This window comes from Nothoprocta perdicaria, unplaced genomic scaffold (genome assembly GCF_003342845.1).
Source record: "Nothoprocta perdicaria isolate Ctin4 unplaced genomic scaffold, notPer1 scaffold_252, whole genome shotgun sequence".
In the NCBI taxonomy this organism is placed as follows: domain Eukaryota; kingdom Metazoa; phylum Chordata; class Aves; order Tinamiformes; family Tinamidae; genus Nothoprocta; species Nothoprocta perdicaria.
Genome location: NW_020455480.1, coordinates 133,507 through 159,216, shown reverse-complemented (window position 1 = coordinate 159,216; position 25,710 = coordinate 133,507). Strand labels below are relative to the sequence as shown.

At 60.8% G+C, this 25,710-nt stretch overlaps 1 protein-coding gene across 1 annotated transcript in view; it reads right to left on the bottom strand.

Annotated features, from left to right (window-relative positions):
* DSCAML1 (DS cell adhesion molecule like 1) overlaps positions 1–25,710 on the bottom strand; it is a 77,976-nt gene that overhangs the window by 44,117 nt on the left and 8,149 nt on the right. The window contains exons 4-5 of the mRNA XM_026040292.1: positions 17,726–18,043; positions 15,088–15,234 (exon numbers count right to left, since the gene is read on the bottom strand). Coding sequence (XP_025896077.1) covers positions 15,088–15,234; positions 17,726–18,043 — 465 coding nt within the window. The remainder of the gene's footprint in view (positions 1–15,087; positions 15,235–17,725; positions 18,044–25,710) is intronic.

Here is a 25,710-nt window from a genome sequence, read left to right as displayed (position 1 = left end):
ACACACAGGGCAGGCAGAAAAGAACACACAAGGAAAGGGTTGCTCCAACCGAAACAAACARAGCTCACTTCCCCCCTCCCTAATTCCCTCAATTTTTTTTTTTTTAAGGAAAATATTTGTAAATAAGCATTTCCTGCTTCTGTTTATATGCCTGTAACAGCCTTTAAATGGAAGCCTGCTCCCCACACTGTATCATTACCCTTCATTATTGCAATTTCCCAGGGTTTAGGTGGCGGGAGGAGGAAAACAGAGGATTATGCACACCAGTGTGGAGGCAACCCAAGGACAGGGAGCAGCACGAGGCACGCGCAGGGTCCRCGCTCCCAGGCACCCACGGAGACATCAGCACCTTCCTCGCGCGCTGCCTTGCCGAAGGAGCCGTGCTCCCAATCYGCCAGGCTCCGGGGCACGGACGGGCCCGGCACAGGCTCCTTCGCACCACAGCGGCAGGACGGGGCACCTTGGCAGCACCTCGGGGCCAACAGAAGCCAACGGCCTCGCTTGTTGCGAGAGGCACCGCGGGTGGCACGTCTCAGGTGGGCCCTGGCACACGCTGCCCCGCYCAGCGGGCCTCTCCCTCCTTTGCCCTCACGTGCAGCATTAACCGTGYTTCGTATGCTTATTTGCTAAAGCAAGGGGCAGTTTAGCTGTCGGCACTGCGGAGCTAACAGCTTGTTGGGAAAGGCAGCTGTGGTGTCCACCAGGATGTCACTGTGACGAGCAGCTGCCCACAGGTAGGGACAGCTCTTGCTGGAACAGGGAAAAGCCCCAACAGGAGATCTCATTTATAGATCATCGCTTTGATGTCCTGGGCATCTTTTTTATTTTGCATCTCTGCTTTATACGGCCTTGTTTATTGCCTGATATTTCATCCCGCAGACTCATCTTGGATCCTCGTTAAGGTTCCTTCCCGGCTTGCAGAGATGCCTCTGCTCATCATAAAAAGCTATGCTGAAATTTCAGATTAATTAAAAGCTGTAAATTGCAGAGCCAGATGCAATAACTCACATCTTCATCCTTCCAAAGAAAGGAAAAAGAGCAGAGTAGGGGACAAGAGCACAAGGGCACCTCGGCTTTCGAGGGTGACCCGTTCCTCACGCTGCTCCAGCCTCCCCGCGATGCAGGCAGCGAGCGCAGGCTGCACTGCTCCCGGCGCCCAGGGGCCCTGCAGAAAGGCTGCACGCTCGGGGCTTTACGGCAAAGAACGGCACGCCTCGGGATCGCGGGGAGGACGGCGGCTGCGGTGCCCTCGGCGGCTCCCGCTGCCGGCCTGGCCTCTGGAAAGGGGGACGCCTGCACGCTGGCTGCCCTGTGCCCGCAATGGGCACGGCACGGTGCCCCGCGCCCCGCTCSCCCTGCGTCTGCACCGTCCCGTGCCCAGCAGGCGCAGACCGCACCGGCAGCGGCGCCAATGCTGCTGGGGCCCAGCCAGCACTTAAGACGCGCCTGCTCAGACGGCAGAGGTGTCGCTGGGCTCCTCCAGCTCGTCTGAGCTCACTTCCTACAGCCCTGCTGCTGGCAATACCCAGTTTTCCTTGGCCTTCCTCCCAGGGCTCTCTCCCCGTCACGTCGTGGGCAGATTAAGAGGCAAGGAGCAGGCACCAGCGCTGCTCCCGTCTTGAGCTCTACCTTCTGCGCATCTCTTAATGCATTTCTTGGCCAAAGGTTATGAGATTAAACGCTCTGTACGAGGCGAGCTGACACAAACTGACAGACCTGAATTTTCTGCACATGCTTAAGTGCCAGCCCTCATCACAAGGATGCTTATTTGCCAACCTCATACCTATCACTTTGGCTGGGAGTCAATCTAAATAAAGCAAATTTGCTCCTTCTGACGGGGAGAGGGAGTCGCTGGGCTGTCACAAGGCTGCCTTCAGCCCGCAGCGCTTCCGTGGGGAAGGTGTGGAGAAACACAGATCCAAGGGCTTGCAGGCGCCCTCCTCGCCGGGAAGAGGAGGACCGCCTCGCTCTCCTGCCCATCGCCAAGCGATGTCCCTCGGCGCTGCTTTCCTTGCGCGGCACGGCTCCCAGACAAAGGCCGGCCTCCCCCCGCTCCCCCGGCCCTGCCACCCCCAGCACTTGGCTCCAGGGAGGAAGACTTATTTCAGATGAAGTTTTCATTATTTTCTGCTCTCCTTCTTCATTCCCAAACTCATTTGCATTACAAAAAAATTAAACAAAAGCTGCTTTCTGAATCTCCACTCATTACTCCCATTACATTTGTTAACATCATTATCTTCAGCCAAAGATGGCAACTATTATCAAATGTTGCCGAGCTTCTGTAGACCTCTTTCTGTATTACTCTGGAAAATTACTTTAATGCTTGTGCTTTTAGCGGGTTTAAAAAACCAGCCACGGCATTAGAAGCCATAAAGAAGACAGAAAAAGTGCATCGCTTGATAACACGTGCACCTCTTCCTTTACGCTGCAATTTAAATGCACGTTGCCGGTGCGGCATGCAAGAGCTTTCCTTGGACTACATGCCTGCTAGCAGGGATCCCCTACRGAGCCACTTTTTGACCCTTTCCTTCAGCAGGCTCTCTCCTCCGCTAAATCCGCCCTCCTCCGAAGGCCTGCGGGAAGAGCTCGGATCGGGAGGAGCAGCTCTCCAGCCCGGCCGGCGCTGCGTTTCCCAGAGCTCAGCAAAACGGGTCTAGCTCCTGCCTGTACCAACGGGAGAGCAGCTAACGAGCAGGAGCTGCTGAATCCGTATCTTTGGGAAGAAGAAAGGATGCAGGGCGGCACAAGCGCGCAGGGAGCAGCGGCGGCACCCCAAAGGGCCCTTGCAAGGGGAGGCTGCAGAAACGGGTCCAGCGCTGCCTTCCAGAGCCTCGCGGCGACCGCGGCCTGCAGAACCAGGGAGGGCCGGCAGCGAGGGCACCGGGGCTCTCATGCCTGCGGGGCCGCGGCCCCTCGCTTCCCACGCGGACGCCCTCGAGCAGCAAACAGCACCGGCGCTCCCGAGCGCGCTCCCGAGCGAGCTTCGGAAGCGTGAGGGACACGAGCGGACGGGGAGGTGGATGGGGAATTGGCTCGGTGTCAGGGCGCAGACAGTGGTGACCGGTGGCACGGAGCCCAGCTGGAGACACRTGGTTAGTGGTGTCCCCCAGGGGCCGGTCCTCAGTCCGGTCCTGTTCAACGCATTCCTTACTGAGCTGGATGAAGGGCTGGATGCTCCCTCAGCAAGGCTGCTGATGACACCAAACTGGGAGGAGGAGCTGATAGCCTTGAGGGCTGTGCTCCCATCCAGAGGGACCTGGACAGACTGGATGGTGAGAAAGCTCATGGAGTTCAACAAGGGCAAGGGCAGGGTCCTGCCTTGGGGAGGAATAACCCCAGACACCAGCACAGATTAGGGTTTGACCTGCTGGAGAGCAGCCCTGCAGAGAGGGACCTGGGCGTCGTGGCGGATGACACGATGACCATGAGGCAGCAGTGTGCCCTGGTGGCCAAGAAGGCCAACGGGATCCTGAGGTGCATGAAGAAGAGCGTCTCCAGCAGGTCGAGGGAGGTGATCATCCCCCTATACACAGCCCTGGTGAGGCCACATCTGGAGACTGTGTCCAGTTCTGGGCTGCCCAGGACAAGAGGGCTGTGGAGCTGCTGGAGAGAGTCCAGCGCAGGGCTACCAGGATGATCAGGGGCCTGGAACATCTGCCCTGTGAGCAAAGGCTGAGGGAGCTGGGCCTGTCCAGCCTGGAGAAGAGGAGGCTGAGGGGGGACCTGAGCAGTGTCTATAGATACCCCAGGTGGGGCAGTGAGGAGGAGGGGGCGGCCTCTTCTCAGTGGTGGCCAGCAAGAGGAGTAGAGGACATGGCTACAAATTGAAGCATCAGAAGTTGCCCAGGACCTTAAGAAAACAATTCTTATCGCTGAGGGTGACAGAGCCCTCGACAGAGCTCAAAGAAAGAGCCCATGCTGGATGCAACGCAGGAGAGCAGGAGAGGAGCAACTGAGCAGGGCAAAGGGAAGCGAGGGGGGTCTATCAGCGCTCTGCTCCACGCAGCTTACACACCGCTGCGATCTGCCGTAAGGAAARGCTCCCAGCAGCAGGCTCCGAGGTGGCGCAGAAACTGCTGTTCCAAAATGACTTGCTTTACCCATCCACGAGCACAAAAAAATCACACAAGCCAACAATACCCATTCATGCTTGGTCAAACAGCCCACAAAACCAGGCTTAAATTATTGCTTTATTTTCCATCAGGCTTTTGGTGTTGACTTAAGCTACCCAAACAAACAATTAAGGTCTTATCTCCATCACACAGCAGCATTAGCTGCAATCCATCATTTGTAACTCCTTTGTTTCACGGAGTGCCTAGGTATACAGGTATATAAGCCAAGCGGAAAGTGCAGCGTTGGTGTTTCTCGGGAAAGTGGCACCGCACGATGCCCTCGCTGCGCAGGGAGGAGGGCTCGCGCTCTGGTGCGGCGTCTGCCGAGCAGAGCCCCGGTGTGCAGGGCCCGCTGCGCTGCCTGCCGTGCTCGGGGGACGAGCAGCCCGGGGATGCGGGCAGGCTCCCGCTGCAGCCCTCGCGAGGGAGCCTGCCCGGCGCCCATCGATCTTCCCAGGCCGCAGGTAGCTATAACTCACGCRTAATCGCCCGCGACAACACGACACGCTACGGCACGGCCCTGCCAAGAAAGATCAGAGCTGATTACGAAGTTAATGCTTGACACCCTCACGCACGTGCTGTACATTTATTGTATGCAATTGCCATAGCTCTTGTTTAAGCAGCAGGGCTTGCCAGGACACCTGATCGATGGATGGCGCGGCGGCGGCGCTCGGGTAGCRCTGCTCAGCACGCGGAAGCGGCCAAGAGGCAGCGCGGCCGCTCCAGGAAGGGCAGGCAGGGATCTCCCCCAAGCGAGGAGACCCAAACAGGGCTCGGCGAGGGCGCTGCTGACTGCGCCTCGCGGCTCTCGCCTCTGGAACACCTTCCTCCTGCTTGCCCCCGCCCTGGCACGCAGCACTTCGCGAGATCCTGGCATCGCGCTGGGGCACAAACGAGACACGCCTGGCAATTTCATGGGAAACACACACACAAGGTAATACACACTTGCATCTTTGTGCAAGGGAATGCGCACAAATGTGGAAAACAAACCTGGAGCGTTAACACTCCTAACTGCTCAGCAAGCACTGAAGTAGCTGCAGCATCACACAAAGCACAATTACCGGCACCCATTTAGTATACCATGCCATTAAGTCCGTAGGATAGCAACGCAAACAACATGCAAGAGATGCAAGTCAAATGGACATTAAACGACACCCGAGAAGCAATTTCCAGTGGTTTTCCAGAGGTTTTCATTGCCACGTTCCACCACGTTCCTCCAAGATGCACGTGGGGTCTGGTTTGCAGGCAGAAGTGGCTGCAAGGAAGCAGCCCAGGCCCGGGCCTGAGCAAGGAGCAGCACAAAGCACGCTGCCCCAACCAGCGCACGGGCTGTGCAGCACCCTGTGCAGGGCACCCTGCCTGCCCTGGGGGACACGGCGCACGTGCCGAGGGCTGTGCAGCACCCAGGCGGCTGCAGGAGAAGCGCACGTGTGACCCATTTGCCACGTATGGCACGCAAGCGGCACGCACAGCTTGGCCAAGCCGTGAGTTGCGGAGCTGCGTTCGGGGGAAGGAGCCAGGACAGGCGAGAGGGGCTCAGGAAGGAATATTAAGCACTCAGACATAAGAGGTATGGCTCAGGAGAAAACAGCGAGGCTGAAAGCGAGCGTGGTGCAGCCTTCGGCCGAAACGGAGRTGAGCAGCCGAGGCATGGCGGCCGCGCAAGGGAACTTGCAGCTTGCGGGAAGCCCGGCGCAAAGGCGGCCCGGGTCCCCGCGGGCAGGGCGGGGGTGCCCGGCCGCGGCCCCGCGCTCGCCGTGGGCAGCGCGGCGTGCGGGAGCCCTCTGCCTGAGAGCGGCCGGACTACAGCGCCCGGCGAGCCCTGCGCACACGGCGCTGCGGCCACGGCCGCCCCGGCCCCACGGCGCAGAGCCCCCGCGAGCAGCCGGGCACAGGGCGCCCGCGAGGCAGCCTGCCCGCGCGCGCAGCCGCCCACGGGACGGGCATCCTCAGCACGAAGGCAAAAGGAGACGACACGCGGAGCAAAGGGTGCCCCTGCACCGCGCTGTCCGGCACCGAAGCCCCCAGGCTCCCCGCCCGGCGCTAACAAGGGAATCTCAGCTTTCGGTTAAAAATAACCCCGCTTCCTAGTCCTGGGAGGCGCAGGCAAACGTGACCTCCAAAAATCCAGAAACTGAAAGGCAAAGCAAATGAGTTCCAAATTTGTCTACTCTATAAACGTCAATTTCTTTTTGAAAGGAATGAATGTTTTTGATGAATGTTTTCTTGAATGCCTGCTCTTGGCAGTGCTGCCATCTGTGAAAAATCTATGCCACGCTCGCTACGGAGATTGCATTTCGGAGGAGCGCGGGGCTGCTTTAATAAATGGTTAAAAAACTGTCAGGAGTCCAAAAGGGCAGCGGCGTGTTTACCGCAAGCAGCTGCTGTCACCAAGCAAAGCACCTCKGACTGATAAGCTTATAGCCCTGCAGACCACATAGGGCTTCCCTCTAACAAGCCCCGCTCTCAGAAGCACTTTAGCTATGTCAGGCACTTAGGAGCCTAATCCCTATCGACTCTGAATGAGATTTATACTGCTGAATGGCCAGCTCACTTGTGGAAAAGGTCCCTGGGTCATTTAGAGCCTTTCAAAGATTGTGCCCGACATCCCCAGTCATTTATTAGCCTTTTAATACCATTCATCAGCAAGGCGCACAAGAGCTCCCCCGGTGCAGCAGCCTCACGGGAGCCGGGGCCGCACACGCCACTGGCAGCTCCGGAGCCCGGCGGGATCCCGGGCACGGGAAGGGCTGGGATGCTGCCCCAGCAGCAAGACGCGGGCAGCAGCAAGGGCACGGCCCGCAGCATCCAGGGCAAAGCAGCCGCTGCGCAGCCCCTGCACGGTGGTGCCGAGCACAAGGGCAAAGCCCAGGGGCGACGGGGAGGCCACCGCAGCAGGCGGGCGAGCGAGCGCCTGGGCTCCCTGGCACACGAGATGGAGCCCTGAAATGGCTCGTGTATTTGTAGATCTGGTGCGTGACTAAATCAAGGGGAACAATAAGATCTTTTTCCAGATTCGGCAAACAGCAGTATAATAAAAAAAATTAATTATATGCTTGAACACATGCACCAGAGCAATGCCCTGTATTTTCTCCTAATTGTTCTCCAAGCCTTACAGAGCCACATTTAAATAAAAATGAAGCAGTTATTTAAACCGCAATTAAAGACGGAGCAATTTATTTTTAAACCAGAAATATCGTCAGCGGTGCCGGAGAGGGGGAGCGCRGCGGCAGCAGGACCCTCCGGGAGCCACAAGCGAGCGGGGCCGGCACCCGGGGCGCGTGGCGGTGCAGCCACGGGCAGCACTGCCCTCGGGAGCCCCCGCAGCTCCCCGCACGGCTCCGGCCGCGCGGGACACCCGCTCCGGGGAGCTGGGCAGCGCCCCGGCGGACGCAGCCTGCGACGTGTCCCCAGCACGGGCGGCAGCGGCCCTGCAGCAGGGCTGCTGCTGCTCCCGCGAGGGGGCTGCGGGGAGGCAGAGAAGCAACCACAACAAAAACCCACCCTCTCCTTTCATACGGCTGCAGAATTTATCAGCCTGCAGCCCTTCACATCTGTCTCCTCATACAAAATGAAAGAGGCTTTGAAAAACAGAGGAGATGAAATAAAGCCGAGCCTGTGCRCGGAAGCTGGCATCTCTGCCACTGTCACCACGGCAGGAATAATGACCGTGATTGTTGCCGCATCTGCGCGGCCGCGCGGGGCGGGGGCAGCGCCCGCGGTGGCACCGCGCGGCCCGGCCTCGACGTGCCCGGCCCGGGGCCACCATGGACCCGACGTGCCCGGCCCGGGGCCACCATGGACCCGACGTGCCCGGCAGCAGCGCTGCAGAGCAGCGGCCGCCGCAGCCCCCAAGACACCCGGGGCCTCTCCCTCGGCAGCCGGGATGTTGGAACCCCAGGAAGGCCTGGGAAGCACCAGGAAAGCTGTGACCGGAACGCCGCACACCCCACTGCGCTCCCCTGCAGCGGTTCCGGCCACGCTGCCCCAGGCGGCACAGCTCCGTGCGGACATCCCAGCGTGGCAGGAGCCAGCGGCACCCGCACTCCAGTAGGTGMCAAGTCAAAACGAGGTGGAAAAGGAAGAGCGAAACGGGCAGGGTGAAGGCTCTGAAGGTGCCAGCGAGCAGCTGGTGAAGCAAACCGTGTCCCCTTCAAACATTTAGCGGAGCTGGCATGGTCACTTCCAAAGAGCCGTTTCTGTGGCTCCCGAGCCCCTCACGCTGGCAGCAGCCTTTTCAGGAGCTCGGCAGAGCGCCCCAGGTGCAGGGGGCACCTGCAAGGCTCCCTCAGCCAAAGCAGCACTTGCACTGCGCCTGGCCTCAGGTGACAGTTGCCCCTTTTAGCCCATTTCACCCCCTTATCCCCCAACCTTGCCAGCAAGGGTGCAACTACCACTGCATGGATGCGGAGAGATGGTCGCTGGCCATAGCGTGGCCCTCACATCCTCACCTTGAGRCCATCCAGGACCTTCAAGAGATTCCCACAGGAAAGATTTCAGCCCTCCTTGAGCAGGCAGGTGTAAAAAGCACGGAAGGAAGCATTGCAACTTGGCAAACACCCTCGGAACAGCGTCAGGACCAGGGCCCAGGTCCTTTAGCGGAGATTTGCATGTGCTGATCCCATTACGCAGGCTACCATGGCAGCAACAAGTCCAGCGGGGTGCCAGCAGCACACGCACACACACATGCACACACAGGGCGCCAGGTTTCACCCTGCAGCTCTCGTGGCTGCCAGCGAGCCCCTGCAGCGCTCAGGGCTGGCCCCGGGCACGGAGCCCCTCGCAGAGGCAGGGCAGGGGCTCGAGCTGCTGCGGGCCCCGCAGCCCCCGCAAGGCAAAGCGCAGGCGGCAGCACACGAGGTCGCTGCGCGCAGGAGCTCCCTTTCCCCGTACGGCACCAGAGCGGTGCTCCACAAGGCTCTGCCCCCGACACCAGTAACCTCGTGCTTYCCTGGGAAACCAGGATTAGCCATTCGGAGCACGGCCTGAACCACCCCGGCGCGGCGTGCGGAGGCACCCGGGGACGCGGAGCCGCGCACCTCAGGGACAGCGCCACGAGATACAAACGCACCCCTGGCTGGGTTTGGGGTAAGGTGCCAGGCAGGGATTTACAGCCCACCTGCCTCCTGCGTCTGCTCCAAACCCACAGCCACCCGTGCCCTGCTCTCCGCACTGTTTGGCCATTCCCTACAGCACAGCTATTCCTCAGGTGGCAAAGGATTTACGCTTCCAAGCGCACGTGGAGATGGCTGCTCCAAGAAGGGATGCTCAGCTGTATTTCACCTCCTGGAGCTTGTCAGGCCACGTTGGGCTCGTGCTCCATCACCCTCTCGGGGCTGGGAGCCAGGCAGGCACGCTACGTGGCACCGAAATAACCCTGACATCCAGAGGAAATAGCCAGAGCCGTGCCCAGGAMGGCAACCTCCAGAAACCTACAGCTCTCCAGACCTTTAATCAGGAGCATTTTGTCGCACAAGACCCGAAGGGGTTTTCGACAGCCTTGCCTGTCCAAAGGGCCCATKTGGGCACCTCCGAAGGGGCACGCTGCAAGCAGAGCTGGCGAGGGACCCCGCAGCACAGCGGCATGGGGCACACCTGACGGCCGCGCTGCTCGGGCCGAGGCAGTTACCTCGCAATCCAAGGCCRCCTGACCTGCGAGGCGCGGGCGGCTGCGCGCGGTGCAGCTGCAGGGGCCGGCGCTCCCGCGCCGCGCTCGCCCCGCGCGTTTTATTTACTTGCTCGAGTCCCTCTCTGGTGCGCGGGCATGCGGGTGAGATCGTCTCCAACGTGACTCTGCATTATCAGGGCTGTAATGAGTCCTTGTTAAAATGGATTTGATGGAATAATTATATTCCAAAAAAACTGCGGGAAGGCGCTCTCCCCTCTTAAAGGGCAGGATCAAACGCTCTCGCCACACTATTTGCAGTCACACCTTCTGCTGCATCTGCGCCTTTTAAAATCTCTAACTCCAATCTGATCTGAATATATAAATCTGAATTATCACAGCAAAAGTAGATGTGCTCACACCTTTTTTTATCTGTTGCCATGGCGATTAGATAAAATTCACGCCAAGTCTCTGGGGAAGGATGAAATGATTTCAGACAGAATCTCACCCCACTTGGTGAGAAGAACGCCTAGAGCTCCTTCCCTCGGTAACAGGTCTGGGCACATGTCACAGGCGGGGCGGGTGGCGAGGGCTGGCGAGGAGGCAGGACCCCTCCGGAGCGGGCGGGCGGCGGAAAGGGGTTTGCAGGCAGGTAGGGCAGGAGGGCAGGTGCCGGCAGCACGGCGGGCGGCCTCGCAGGGCCCGTCCCAAGAGATGCTGCAAAGTGCAAGTGAAAAGGCCACTCGCTGTGTCCCTCGCCCGAGGCTGCGGCCACGACGCGCGCGGCGGGAGGTGGCGAGGCGAGCGGTGCCCTGCGCGCGCCTGGCACGCTCTGCACTGCGGGCTGTCCGCGAGCAGCCGCTGTACCCGCACCACGAGCCCTGAAGAGCCTCAGTAATGCCCGTCCTGCCCCAGGCCGCCGTGCGGACCTGCACGCGCTGGGCGCTCCTCTGCCTCGCGGCGCGCGCTCTGCCCCACGCCTATGGGGCTCCGGCACGCACGGGCCCTGCTGCACCCACGCGGCAGCACCTGCTTCCCCTCACCGCATAAAGGGACCTGCCGAGGCAGCGCTACTCCCATAAATACGAGCGGTGGTTTTAATTTTCAGTAGCCTCACGCTGCGTCTCCAGGCTCATTACATTTTGAGACAGATTAAAATGGCATTTGCATGTAGTTACACTTGCCTGCAATATTTGGAGAGAAAGCTTCCAAAGAAAGGGAGAGAGGAGAGCCAAGCAGGCATCTTTGGGGTGAGCACGCATGTCAGCTGGGAGAAAGCTCGGGATTTACTTCCTTCATCGCTAAGCAGCTGCCAAAGCGAGCCTAAGACTCCCCAAAACACAGATGTGGACRCTGTAGGAGACAGGACAGAAAGGATTAAGATCTAGCTAAGTCTGCATCCCACCAACCGCAGGTAGGTTCCATGCTTTCCAAATTACTGAAAGGGAACATTCAGTCAAGAACACGCAGAGCAGCGCGACCAGAACTGCTGCGGGACGGACAACTTTGTCACTTGCAGCCTGTCGGCCAGCTCCAGGTTTGATGTCCAGAGGAGGGGCGTGCGGCGCTGCCGAGCAAACAGCCTCCAGGGACACGCAGCAGCGCGCGGTGCCAGGGTACAGCCGAGCCCTGCAGTGCCAGCGCCACGCGCCCTCGCTCTGCCAAGGTTCACGCGCTGCAAGACCTAGGGAGGAGACCCCGCGCTGCCAGCAACATTTCCATTTCTGTGTCACAATAACTGGAGCACAGCGACTCCAAAGCAGCTTCAGTCGCACATGCCAGCTATTTCTTCCAGCGCACATCAGAATCCCGCCTTTGCTTCCTAGACTCCCCACATTATGGAGCCCGGAGACTGCTTTTAAAGACGCCGTTTACCATCCTGAGCTCTTCAACTGGTTTGTGGCAGGAGCTTCTCCCTCCGGGCCCGGCGGCGGGGCGGGCGCAGCAGGACACCGCCTGCAGCGGCCACCCTCCTTCCCCACCTCCCGCCAGAGTATTAAGATTCATCAACAGCAGAGCTCCAAATCACAGCCTTGGTGCGAAGCGCAATCTCGCGCACCGGCCACAATCTTGTGAGCGCGGCTGGTTCCTTCTGAATAAGTAGCAGCCTACATTAARCATCGCATCCCGCGAGCGGGGCTGCACGTTTGCTACAAGGCTGGGAACTAAAGGCGAGATTGATTCTGATGTGAGCACCAGCAAAGCAAATGGGTTTTTGAAAACCCTATAATTTCCCCGCAACCCTTGACTTCACTAAACACACATTTTTAGACTACAGCACAGTTAGGTAGGCATTAAACAAAAATGAGCTACACTAATGATGCTTTATATGCAGGACAACCTTCTATAAAGAATTTATCTTTGATTTCAGGGTAAGTTACAGCGTTGCCAAGTTAACCAAATAACGCGAGGCTGCAGCCCCCCCCCAGCGCAGCCGGACGCGGAGAGCCTCGCCGCAGTCGCCGCTGCATCTCCTGCACGAGAGGAGGCTCGTGCCGGGAGCCACGTGCCGGGGCTCCTCGGAAAGAGGGCACCCCTGGAAGCAGTGTGCACGGGGCCAGGAGAGCCCGTCCTCCTTGCCCAGCCGCGGGACCAGCAAGCGTGCCCGTGGCAAAGGGAGGAGAGGAGCCAGCCGGAAAGCAAGCTCCGCCTGGGAACGCGTGCAGTTRAAAGCAGCTGTCTAGCACCGAGAAGTGTGCACAACAGCTCCAAACAGTCCYAAGAATCAGGAGCCTTTATCCCTTGGTGTGCTGAGGCCGAGTGGGAAGGCGCAGTCCATTAGCACTAAGTGCTAGAAAAAATTGGGAAAAGAAAACAGTGATTTGGGTCCGCTAATTGAGGTTATGCAGGCAGCCGCAAATGTGGCTTAAATTTACTTGTGGAAAAGCTGCAGTGCTTCCACAGACCTTTCCTTGCTGGCAGCTGACAGGAGCAGAGCTGTGCAGCGCTGTAGCTCTACAACCACTTGGTCTTGCAATTCTCAAAGCATTTTGAGACAGAAAGAGCTATTAGGGCTCTGTATCACATCTCAGCATCTCAAAATTCGTGTCATTCACTCGGAGCAGCAGGGAGCCCCTCCTTCGCTCCTCGTCTTCCTTGTCAGCTATTAGGGCAGAATCAAAAGTTCAGCAGAGGTCAAGAAGGGACCATGTTTTTGGCAACAGCAAAGCCAGCTTTGGTGCTAACACAAAAGCAAGTAAAAAAATAAGCTTCAGGCAGATACTATATTTGTAATCCAACAGCAAAACATGTTTGCTTGTGTTGACTCTGCACTGTAACACAATTTATATGTTCTGTCTTTAGGGTAATTATTGCTTTAGAATGTTAAAATCGTTCCACTCTAATTAAATCATCATATTAAAAACCCTAGTGCAACGGCAAAGTGGRGACCCGGTCTAGGCTAAGACCACGCACGCGCAGGGTGCTCGGCGCACTGCCTTGCTGCTGACGCAGCCAGCGCTGCTAACGAAACCCGACGCGAGCACGGCGGGCGGCTGCGCCGCTCTCGCACGAGCTCCCGCACATAAGGGGAAACGTGGCTGAGAGCGGCGCGAGGACACGCGCCTGTCCGCCGAGCAGGGCACAGCACGGCCCTGCGTGTGCCCCACGGGGATTCGTGCGCCCCAGGCCGCCCAGGGCTCAGCGGCACCTCGCAGGGCCCCGGCAGAGCTGCTCTGTCCACCGCCTCGCAGCAAAGAGGSCACGCTGCAGGCGGGCCAGTGACACCGAGGGGCCCGTTGTAGCGGGCAAGCCCTACCGGGGCTGACGACAGGCACTGGAGCCTGAGCTGTGCCCACCGGGCACACTGCACAGCACAGGCGCGCTCTGCAGCGGGGCCTGAGGCACACGGGGCTCGGGGGCTCCCTGGGGAGCCGCTGGCACAGCGGCCACCAAGCGCAGAGCAAGCGCTACGAGTTAACACAGCGCGAGAAGCCTCCCTGGGAGCAGCGCTGCAGCAGCTTGGAAACACAGCTCTCCGAGGCATTTGACACCTACTCCGATGGAAGGGGCAGGACTGCAGCATTTCAAATCACCCCGAACGCCAGGGAACTTCCCCAAGGCAGCCACACGCAGAAGCGGCGCCGGAGGCTGCTGCAGGGCAGCGCCAGCCCCTGCACGCCGCGACTCCGCCATCCTGAGCGGTGTGCCGGGGCTCACGGGTTAATACCGCATTTCACCCGGGACTAGCAGAAGTGGGTCAGCRCTGGCAGAAAGGGCGCTATAAGCTACAGCCCGACTGGGAGGAGGAAGCTGGCTCGTGACCACAGGTCTTCAAGCTGTAATGGGGCCCACACCAGTGCCAGGGCCAGAAAGGCCCTGCCTGTCACAGGGGTCCCCCGCTCGCCTGGCGCGTCAGTGAAGGCACCAGCCACTTGTCCCTCTGCGGCAGCACCCTCGGGTCCCTTGCAGGCGAAGCCCTTTSCACGATAAGCTCCTTAGGAAGAGCCATCCCTCACCGTGTGATGAAGGCAAATCGCCTCTGCCGCGTGCTCAGCACCCGCAGCAGGCACGCACCGCGCCAYGCCACTCGCCCCACGGCCACGCCGAGCCCTGGGGACACCACGACTTACTGATCTGTGAGCAAACACTGCACACGCAGCATCCGCTTGGGGCACAAGCCTGTAATTCTTTCTGCATCCCCCGGGGAGAGCGGCATCGATCGCTTGCCTGCTAGCTTACACGGGCTGCGCGGGGCAGGCGGCGCTGCCATCAATACGGTCTCCGAGGAGSGAAGCGAGGTCACCCCGGTACACGGGCACGGCCGCCGCTGCTGGGGCAGCCGGGCTGCAGCACGGCGGCACCCGGCCCGGCTGCGCAGGGGCCTCCGCTCGAGCCATCGCGCCCAGCTCCGCGCCAGGCCAGCACACAGCCGCCAGGGCCAGCACTGCCGCCCCTGCCGTAGCTCCCGCGCAGCGAGCAAAGCGCCGCAACCTCGGCGCCGAGACAGGCGCGCCAAAGCGAGCAGCTCACAGCGGCTCTGGGCAAAGGGAGCAGGACCAGGTGCTCGCACAGCAACGTGGCCCACGGGCACATTTCTGCAGAGTCCCTCCCCACATGGCTGCAACAGTTGTCAGCACRCGCAGGAGCAGGAATATTTACCTTCGCCTCACAGGGAGAGCGGCCCCAGCCACAGAAGGGAGGGACAGAGCACGTCCCCAGCGCCCAACCCCGGCTGTCACACACCACCCAGGGCAGTCAGAGTCTCGGGGAGAGAGCAGGACGCGGGACAGGAGCCCACGGTGCCAGCTGCCAGCCTTGCCGCGGGGCTCTCGTCGGTGCCAGCCGCTGCTCCGCGGCRCGGGCACCCGCTCCAGCCACAGACCCTCGCGCGCTGCAGCGCTGCCGCGAGGCCCGCGCCTCCGCGCTTACCTGGGATGATAGAAACCGTGTCTTTCTCCCAGGACACAACGCTAACGTATTCCTGCACTGATGAGGGGATGAGGCACTTGAAGACAGCCACGTTTCCACGCATCGACCTTTGGTCCTCCACCCGAACGGTGTACGGTTCCCTGAAGACTAGAGAGGAGAGCAGATGGTTGGTGGCATGACAGTGCTGGAAGAAAAACAACCTCCCTTTGCTTTGACACCACATTTCCCAAACAAAACCCACCAGAAAACAAACTGCTTCCATCCAAAGCACTCAGCTGGCACCAGCCAGGAGCAGGGGCTGAGAAGAGCTGCAGGAGAGGCGTTCCCATCCCGAGACCCCCAGGGTCCCTGCTCAGCCCCGTGCCTGTGCCCAGGTCCCTGCTCTGCGCTGCCACCAGCCCTGCCAGGGGCAAAGGCAGCCGTGAGAGGCGGAGGGGCTGGAGCGTGGCGCAGCTAAGGCAGAGGTTCGCAGCTCCCAGGCTCCAGCACAGCCTCCAAGAACAGCCAGGGGCTCCAACAGACACCCTCCTGCCTTGAAGGCACTCCTTGCAGCGGGGGATGTAGGCTGAAAACGCAGTGGAGGTGGTGGGGGGGGACGGACCTGATGGAGGAAACGTGGCACATGTGGCACCCTCCCGAGCCCCAGGGAGCAGCCCTGAGGGCGCCAGGGGCGCCACAGGCAGGCTCCAGGCTGGGAGCTCACCCCTCTGCGTGCCCAGCCCTCACCGACACTCACACCTCTTGGTAACGACGCACAGGTGCCTTCCATCACGCACCTGGCCTTGCTTACTTAATGACACCCCCAAGCAGAACAAAGGCAGCTCAAACACTCAAACAAAGGCCMAACTCCAGAGGTTTTCGAGGCCCCSAAGGAAGCGGCTGCTTTGCAGCACAGAAAGCATCCAGGTTTGGGGCATTTCCAACAGCACACAAACAAGGGGCAGGAGGCGGATGGTGCTTCCAGGCTGATGTGCGYGGCTGGCGGGGCACGCTGCCTCCCAGCAGGCTGCCGAGGAGACCTGGGGCAGGCGTAAAGCGACCAACGAGGGGCAGCAGCAGAAGCTGCCCCAGCTCAGCCCTTCCTGCAGCAGCCCCTCCGCGCTCCAGGCGCCCGCMGTGCCGGGTGCCAGCTGACACGGGAGCAGGAGCGTTTGGAGAGGCCCCAGGCTCACCGAYGATTTATTCGGCACACCAGCTGGACCCTGCAGCACAGGGCACAGCGCATGCTGCCCCAGCGCCAGCACAGCCCGGGGCAGGGGCCGGGAGCAGGAGGGTGGCCRGGGAGCAAGGACATGGGAGCAGCACAAAGGCACCGCGGAGCCAAAGCAGATTAGCCAGCAAAAGCCGCCTTAATCACGGGGAGCGGGCGGTTTATTCACAGGCTTTAAAGGCCAGTGGGGACCATGGCGACCATGCAAGGCTCTGCATCCGTGCCCTAGGCTCTGCGCACCAGCAGGACGGCCACCTCCTGAAGGAGCTCCGTGCCCGAGGGCCCGGCCGTGCCCCGGCTGCCTCTCGCACACCCACTGCACCCCTAKCTGCTGCTGCCCGCCTGCCTGCTGGGCTGCGGCTTACAGGTAACCTGATAGCGCTGGTAAATAATTCACTCCGGGGAGTGGGGTTAATACCCATTTACTCTGCAGTACAAGGCATTAAATAAAAAAATAAATAATAATAATAAAACCCACAACCCTGTAGTCACTCCTGTCATGTTCCCTCTGCTAGCCCCACTTTTAATAGGTTACATAATGAAGCCATTGCCAGGCTATTAGCCCTACTCAGCCTGGTCAATTATTTACTACAATGACTTTTGAAACCTGCTCTTTTGCATATTCCTCCTTTTCTTTTGCTGAAAAGGCCTTGCTATGTTTGGGCTGGAGGCTGCAGTGGGAACAGACAAGTTTCAGGAGGGCCGGGACACGGGCATAGGCCACGGCTCCACTAYGCACAGGGGCAAAGCAGAGCTGTATTCAGCGGTGCAAACACCACCCCGGCCCCAGGGCTGCGGCCCCGSCGGCAGGGCCACCCCGCTGTGCTGTGCGCGGGCAACGTGACCCTTCTCTCAGCAAAGTGGCCCTTCTCTTCCTTGCTAGCTTCACGGTGCACGGCTGTCCTGGCGCCCCAAGCGCAGCTCGCGGCGTGGCCGGGCTGCTGCGCTGCCCACACACACACACACGCGCACGCCGGCCGCCTCCTGCCTCCCCAGCACCGTGCCCTCGCGCGTGCGCCGGCCGCGCGGCTCCCGATGCCCGCGCCCAGGGCACAYGCAGGGCCCCAGGCGGCACCTCTGCAGCTCTCCCTCCAAGCGCTGCTCCTTCCCRGGCACCCCGGCTTGCACGCAGGCATCCAGCCCCACTGCTCTTCTCGGGCGAAGGGCAGAGAGGGGCAAAGCCCCTGGCCCGAGCCACGCAGCTAGCAGCGGCACTGCTGGGCCCTTTCCTCAGCACAAGACACSCCAGCTCCTCCTGGCAGACGGGAGCTCGGCTGTCCCCTCGCCAAAGCGCTACCAGGCTGCAGGATCACCAGCCCACGCCGGATATGCCAGCTGGACACAGCGCTGAGCAGGGGGTGCTGAAGGGACTAGACAGGAGGCTACGGGGAAGACCAGAGCTGCCAGCAGCCCTCGGAAGGCTCCTACCTGCTTTGACACGGATATTCGGGCTCCTGATCTTGCCTGCCGAGTTCTCCGCGGTGCAGAAGTAGTCGTTGTCGTGGATAAAGCTATTGAAGGCTGATGGCGAGAAGGGGTAGAGCTGCAAAGTCCCATTGGCATGGACATGCCGGATGTGGGGCACATCGTAGATGTCGTCGCCTGTGGCGAGGTACCAGCGAAGGACGGCGCTGGGTGACCCTGCGGCCGGGCAGGGGATCACCACCCCCACTGTGCTGGAGAAGGTAACCTGCTGCAGAGAGTCGTTCACAAAGTAGAGGCTGGTTCCAACATCTTCAGCGTGCGCTGCGGAGAAAGCAGAGGGCCCGAGGCAGCAGTTAGTGCCAGCAGCGCTGTGGCCGCGCTGCACGGCGGGCGCTCCCGCAGCTGCCCCGCGCTCGGCAGAGCAGGGTGGCACAGCGGGCAGCACTGCCCGGCCTCCGAGCACGAAGGCCACCTTTGCAGGCACTGCTCTGGCTGGGGGCACGCAGCAGGGCCCGCAAGCACCCAACAGGACAAAGGGGGCTGCGCAAGCACTAAAGGGTGCTCGTGCTGAGAGGCCTCCTGGCCAAGGGTTCCCCAGGGCCGGGAGCCTGAAGGGTGGTGGGAAGGTGCCTCCGCACGTGCACACTCCTAAAGCACACACCCAGCCCCTAACAACTGTAGCAGTGACCGCAGGGACCCCGGGTCTGCACACACACACACACACACACACACACACACACAGAGAGAGCCCAGCCCTTCTCGATGACCTCTGAGGTCCCTTCCAACCTTCGGCATTCTATGATTCTATGATTCTGCTTCGCCTGGGCTCCACACCACGGGCCCAAGGGCACCCGCGTGCTGGAAATGGCTCCCTCGGCGCTGCAGCTGCCCGCACCCAGCACTCGAACACAACCAATGCTTTCTCTACCACGGACGCACGCGCCCTGCCGCCCCCGAGCAGCAGCAGATGGCCGGCACCCCCGTGCCTCCCCGGCTCGCCTTGGCACGGCCAGGCCGCGGCGCCGCTGCCCGGGGCGCTGCTGGCACTGCGTGCACAGGGCACGCGGCTCCGCGCTGCCCAGCACCACGGCTGCGGCACAGCGGCCGCAGAGCCGCGCTCGGAGCTGCTCCCCGTTCCCCAGGCCGACAGGGAGAGCCCACAGGACCGCCGTGCTCCCACCCCACGTGGGGCAGCCCGGCTGCCCTCAGCACCCGCATGGGGCAGGGCCGGCCCCGCGCCAAGGCGCCCATCCCGGCTGCCTGGGCAGCCAGGAGCAGCCTCCCGGGCAAGGCAGGCAGCTGCGGAGCACAGCGCATCCCYGCGCTACCCGAGCGGGGAGCTTTCACCCGGCTCCTCCACACTCCGCTTCCCACTCCAGGACCAGCTCCCTTCTCAACCAAAGCAAGCAAAACTTGCTATAAATAAGGATGAGGCCCCCATGCGCTTAGATCCGGTTTTCCTTTTTTAGCCGCACTCTTTGCCGAGTGGGCGGAAGGACACCGATATAGAAAGCGGCCCGTGGCGGGGGTGTATTAATAGCTCGGGCTGAGCACACGCCACTTGTGGTGCCGCGGAGCCAATAAGCAAATAACTACTGCGCTGTTGGCTTAAAACGAGTCACGGGGGACCCTCCCTGACCTCAATTTCTGCAACTTGGGGAGGAGGGGACAGCAGCGGGGGGAGAGAAAAATAATCTCATCTGTATGAATATTCTTATCTTAGCTGCAAGCCACCCCTTCAGGGAGAGCGCGGCGCGGCTGCTCATTTGCGGGCAGGCTAGTTAAGCGCGCGCATCCCACCACAAGGCTGTCCTCCCGCGCCGCCCTGCCCTGCGAGACGCGTCCCGATGTGTTCCCCGGGCGCCGGGACGTCCTCCTGCCCTCCTGCRGCCGGGCCAGCCGCCCGCTCCCGGCTCCTCGCATGGACACGGCAGGCAAGGAGGCCGCAGCCAGCCCGCTGCTGCCCGCAGGGAGCCCGCACATCCCGACGGGATCCCAAGGAGGGAAGGAAGCCCCTCGCTGCCCTCCGCAAGAGCCAGCGTCTCCGCAGGCTGGGAGCAGCTCCCGAGCGCTCCTCTGCACCCACAGGCACCTGTCCCGTGCCGGATCTTCTCCCAGCAGGAGAGCAGCGCCTCACACTCACCACCCGTTGCACCCAAAGCAGGAGAGTCCCTTCCCGTATCCACGGCCACATCCCCCGGCACGGATGGTGCCTTCGCCAGGCATCAGGGCCTGGGTGACGCGGTGACTAGGAAGGTCCAGCACAGCATCACCAAGCTGTGAAACRCCCGCAGGCCGCGAAGGCCCCTTTGGCTCTCCCCGCAGCCTGGGGCGTTTGCTCTTCTGCAGCCACGCACAGGTAGTAGATGAAGCCACTTATTTCTTTGCRGGTGTAACCCCCTGCCACCCCCCAGCACCCCACACGCACGGTGCTCCCCGAGCAGCAGTGCCAGCCGGGCGGGCGCCCCACGGCCCCGCAGACGTCGCTTCCTGCCTGCCCAGGTGGGTTCGTCGCYGTGATTCAGCAGTCGCGGTGCGCAGAGCCGCGCGACGCTCGCTCCCCACACACGACAGGGCGAGAGGCGCGCTCGCAATCAAGGGCAGGGAAACAAAGCGCGCGCCGCAGCCCCGCGCCGCCCGGCCCMGGAGCAGCCGCGGGGCCGGCGCTCGAACCGAGAGCAGCCGCCCAGCCGCCTCCGCAGGCACTGCTGGGGGAGGCCCGCACAGCAGGGCCAGCGCGCTGGGGGCACGAGTGGAAAAATACCCCATAAGCGGAGAAATTCAGATTACCCAGAAAGCTTTTTCAGGTCAAAGGGGGAAGCAGATTTTTAATAGAAGATGGAAGTTATGGGATTGGCAATAGTTATGTGACAGACGCATAGAGTTAAATCCACATAATCTCCTTTACCATTTAGCATTGAGCACCATCCTAATTCCATGTTTCATAAAACTGCCTCCAAATCACCGAGAGAGATTAAAAATTTAGAAATAGCACTGCAATATTTYCAAACCAGAAATTACTGCTCACATCTGGTCAGCTGTGTTGACCCTAACCTAAATATCGAGGGCATTAAGTCACATGAAACAAAGCTGGGGCTGCAGTGGGCAGCAGGGCGGGCGCCGGCGGGGGAGGCGGCGCCGGAGCGGGCAGCTGGCAGCCCGGAGCGCACAAAGCCCAGCGCCGGCGCGCACCGCCGCGCCTGCTCGGCAAGCGGCCGCTTCAAGTCAGCACAGTGCAATCTTCTCAAATTGCAGCAAATTACAACCCCGGGGTTCTGAAATATTAATATCTCCACCTCCCCCGGGAGAAGCCAGGCCTTTTGCTACCATCCCGCAGGAATATTCAGCAGTGTCACGCACCGGACTGTGCAAACTCCAGTGGCTTCGGAAGCACAGCCAGCCTCGGCCCCGCAACGGGCTGCGCTGCACAGGGCGCTCGCTTCCTCTAACGGGAGGCTAAGGCGAAGCAGGCAGCAGCTGACCCCAGGCTCCATCACAGAGCCGTGCGCTCCGCGAAGAGGCAGCTGGGACCCGGGTGCGAGACCCGCGCGAGAAGCTGAAGCCCCCAGCCTGCACACACACACTCACACTCACACACACACACAGAGCTGTCATCGCCGCCCGCACGAGCCCGGCACCATCGCCCTGCCCTGCTCCCACCCTGCCAGCAAAGGGCAGGCCCCGGCCCTTGCGGGCGTTTAGGACACGTCCAACGCAGTGACCACAGTCACASCAGTACCAATCCGGAGCCATTTGACCCCTGTGCCGTGAAGCCTTTTCCTGCCCTTGATGCACACACATGCAAGCCAGCAAGCTCCTTGCTCTGCATCCCAGAGCCATTCCCAAGCCTGCCCAGACCCCGCAGGCTTCTCAGAGCTGAGCGAGGCCTTTGCACATCAGATCTGACAGGAACCACACGAAGATGGCAAAAGGCTAAGCAAGATGTGCTGGAGGGACGTGCATGCAGCCCATGGGCACGAGCAGTTAGTGAGGGGGGACGAGGTCAGCGGGAGCCTGAGCTCTTCCTTACAAAGGGGACACATTCGCCACTGCAAAAGGCTCTGCAGCACCTCAGAGGGGCGGCCACCAGAGCAGGGATCCCTGCACTCCCAGCTGCACCTTCCCCAAGGCCTCCCCCACGTGTTCGGATCACCTGGGATCCCACCCCAGCTTTCCCACAGGGCCACGTCACAGGCAGACACAGTCCCCACCTCGGCACAAAGGCCACGGCGGGTCAGTACCCACCAGCGGGCAGAGGCACCGTGCACAGGGGCGGCCGCTGCCACACCSTTCACTCGTTACGGGTGCCGGACACCTGCCCACGCGAGGAGAATCCGCACGGGAGCCTGGTGCAATCTCCCTTCTGCCCGGCCTTAACATACACCAGGAGCTGCCCCTCGGCACCGGCACGTGGAAACGCTGCGGCCCTTCCCCACCGCGGGCTTCCTCCGGGCCGCATCTTCAGCCCCCTCCATCTCCTAATGAAGAGACTACGCGGGAGCTGACAGGGCGCGACGTGACACCCGAGCCGGCGCGGGCACCGAGGGAGCAGCCGGGCGGCGCGGAGCCCTCGCAGAGCATCTGCTGGCCGAGCCCAAGAGGYGCGCCCCGCGAGCGGGCGCTGCCGCCGGCGAGGCCGGCCCCAGCGAGCGGCAGTGCCCCACGCGCGGCTGCAACGGCGCCGACGGGCCGGGCTGCAGCTGCYGCACCATCGGGCCCCCCTCGGCGCCCGCGCGCCCACCGTGCAGCAGCCCTCGGCAGCCCTCACAACGAGCGGGCTGCCCCGCGCCTCCGCGGGCGAAAGGCAGTGCCCAAGCGTGCTCGGAGCGCGCGCTGCCTGCTCATTTCCTCGCAGCTCCATTAAGGAAGCTCCGAGCCACCTGAGCCCCGCTTCCCTCCCAGGCTCAGCCTAGATTCTCAGCCCGGCCCCTGAATGCCGCATCAGGCTCATCTCCCAGCCCATCCTCCGGAAAGAGCAGGCGCACCCCATCCCGGCCCCAGGAGATGCCCCACGCCACAGCAGGACACTCAGCACCACGAGCGAGGCCRCGACCAGCAGCGCGACACGGGGACCCGACAGGAGACGCACAGAGGTCGGCCACATCGGCCCCGGGCTCCGTCCTGACCCACTGGCCCACGGCTTCCAGGAGCCCCAAGCTCACGGTTGCCTTAACGCACCCAGAAGGGCTCCTGGCACAGCTGGCGCTGGGAGAAACGGAGGGACAAGCCCACAAAAGCAACCAGGGAGAGCGGATCCGAATCCCCCTTCACCTTGTCCTTTCCCCCTCTAGACCGTGGCCACCGCTCGGCTCCCTCTTCCTCCACRCAAGGAAAGAAAAGCACCCTTCCCCGGGGCTACTAGGTGAGCAGCAAACACCAGCCGCGGCTGGAAAAGCGGTTTCCTAAATATTTGGTAGAGCTCTGCTAGCAAACGATGGCAGCACGCAGATCGTGTGTGCTGCAGATATTTTTAAATTTCTCAAGAGCCTACAAGCAAGGAAACAGTAACTCATAAAATTACGACAATGTAAACCTGTGTACCCAGCTGCAGTTTAGGTTTCAGAGGCAGGACGCATCCTGCGGCCAAGGCAGCCGCTGYGGAAGCCCCCGCCAGAGCCCACGGTGCCGTGGCACAGCGGGGCACCTTCCTCCTCCCGGCCCTCCTAGGAGGCCACCTCCGTTAGCGGCGGCTCATTTGGGCGAGAGATGCCCTCACGCCACGCAAGGCGCACGGCGCCACGCACACTGCCRTGTCACAGGAATTGCAGCCACAAAGGGCTGCAGCTTCCCGGCCTCTCCGTGCCCGGGCTCCCGCTCGGCACCAGCTGGGCACCAGGGGAGCGCTGCAGCAGCGGCAGCGCAGCGGGGCAGCACGCGGGAGCAGCCCCGGCGCTCCCACGGCCCCGGCTCGCCCCGCGGACCAGCTCTGCGGCACGCCAGCCTCGGCGTGGCACGCGAGCCCCCGGCACGGCACGCGCACCCAGCCGAGCCACGGTCGGGTGGCATCTACCCATGGGCCCATCCGCTGGCACGAGCGGCCCTGACCCTCGCCGCGGGCRGGCAGCGGGCAAGGGGTCCGTGGGGCAAACGCGGGCTGCCCGTGGGCTAGCGGAGCGGCGGGCCCGGCGAGGAGCGCGGCACCGCGGGCTCTGCCTGCGTGCATTTAATGAGGCTTCCATGTTTCATTTCAGAGACAAACGAGCGCTGTGCCACACTGGGGGGCCGCGATGGGGAGAGATTAAAAAACGCAGGCTGCATAGCTCACTGCACCCAGTACAGGCACATAATGCAAATATAATGCCAGCATAAATCAGGAGGCAGAGCGCGCCTGCAAAAACATGAAGCGAGATGCTTCCCCGGCTCAAAGGCTCTCAATTTTGACAGTACGGTCTTCATGGCACCGCACGCCACTCGCATCCCCTCCTCCTCAGTGTGGCGGCTCTTTGACACCCGCCGCCAGAGCTGCTTTCTGACAAACTCCCCGCTTGCTCGCTTGCAGCCGCCGGCTCCCGTTTTCTAAGGGGGGGAGAAAGCAGCAGCTACAGCCCATTGAGACATCTCTGAACTTCAGTGGTCCTTGGGAGCAGATGTTTGCTTGCTCTGAGCCTCTACTTGAGCTCTTGTTCTGSAGCAGGAACATATTAAAAGGTTGTGCTTCGATGCCCAGAAATATTAAGTATTCGAGAGGTTTATCATGCATTAAGCAATTCATTTTTTTATCCCATTATTCTAATGAAACTTCCATTGTATCGCTGCGCCCTCCCCAGAATTGTCTCACTTTAACACTTTCCGCCACCAAGACTGCTCCGTGCCAAAGATATTCTATTTCTTAAGAAAGAGAAAATGAGGCCAGGAGGAGTTGTGCTAATGGAGGCTTTTAATTTGCTCTTCTCAGAAGAGATAGCTCTGTGAGCAGAGATCCTTTTTCCAAGAAGCTGGGGCTAAAATCACGCAAAAGCGATAAACCCGGGGCGGCTCGGTATTATTTGCGCGGGGGGTGGGAGGCAGGGAGCGCAAGCGTAGCGTCCTGGAGGGCGATCGCGGTCTGTTTTTCCCTTGTAGCTCGGTAAAAATGCAAATGTAAGCAAAGCAGACGCTGGCACGTTCATCTCGGCAGATCCTAAACACAATAGCAATTTCGGCGAAACCTCCCAAATGCAGCTTCACTCCAGCTATAACGAAGCAGCTCGTCCATAATTGATAATCGATCGAACAATTGATCGTTACCACACACCCGGACAGGATGCCCTGCTAAACCTCAGTAAATATTTTTCATTGGATTATCGTTGAGATAAATGGGTAATTTAACAGACACCAACAGAAGTCTCGCATAAGGAGGCAGCACGCTCTCCRTCCTTCTCTTCCTCCTCATTTCCAAAAAATGCCCCCTCGTTGACTATCAAATGCCAAACAAGATTTTGGGGAAAATGCCACCCAGCACGCTCCAAGCACCCAATCTCCCACAAGGTGGGTGCTCTCAGCACTACCTCTGCAGGGTGGCTCATGTGCAAAGAGGTAATTCATTACAAAAACGTAATTAAAAATTCCGGCAGAATCGGAAGCGGGCAGTTCCTTTATGTAACAGCAATTGACGGTTGTAACAAACGCGCTGTGGTTTAACTGCCCGGGCTACATGCAGCTCCTTGGCTTGCTTTTAAATCGCACGTCTAGCAGAGACCCGGTTTAGAGCATTACCTCTACGGATCTGGGCAGCGTGCTTTTAATCTCCAACTGCAATTTAATCTTTAATCTTTAAGCATGCATCTCCTTGGCACACTTGTCCCACGATATTGTTTTTTATTTTTTTTYCCCCTCCGCCTCCACCCAGTCTGATTTGCATCAGGCCCCTGGGTGGCATTTAATACAGCATTCCTAGAGGGAAGGATGCGATTGTTAAAGCATCGCTGGATCGAGGCTCTCTTAGGGGATCGGGATACGACTCGAAGTAGCGCCGGGGCAGCGGGGACCCCGGGACCGAGCTCGCCCGC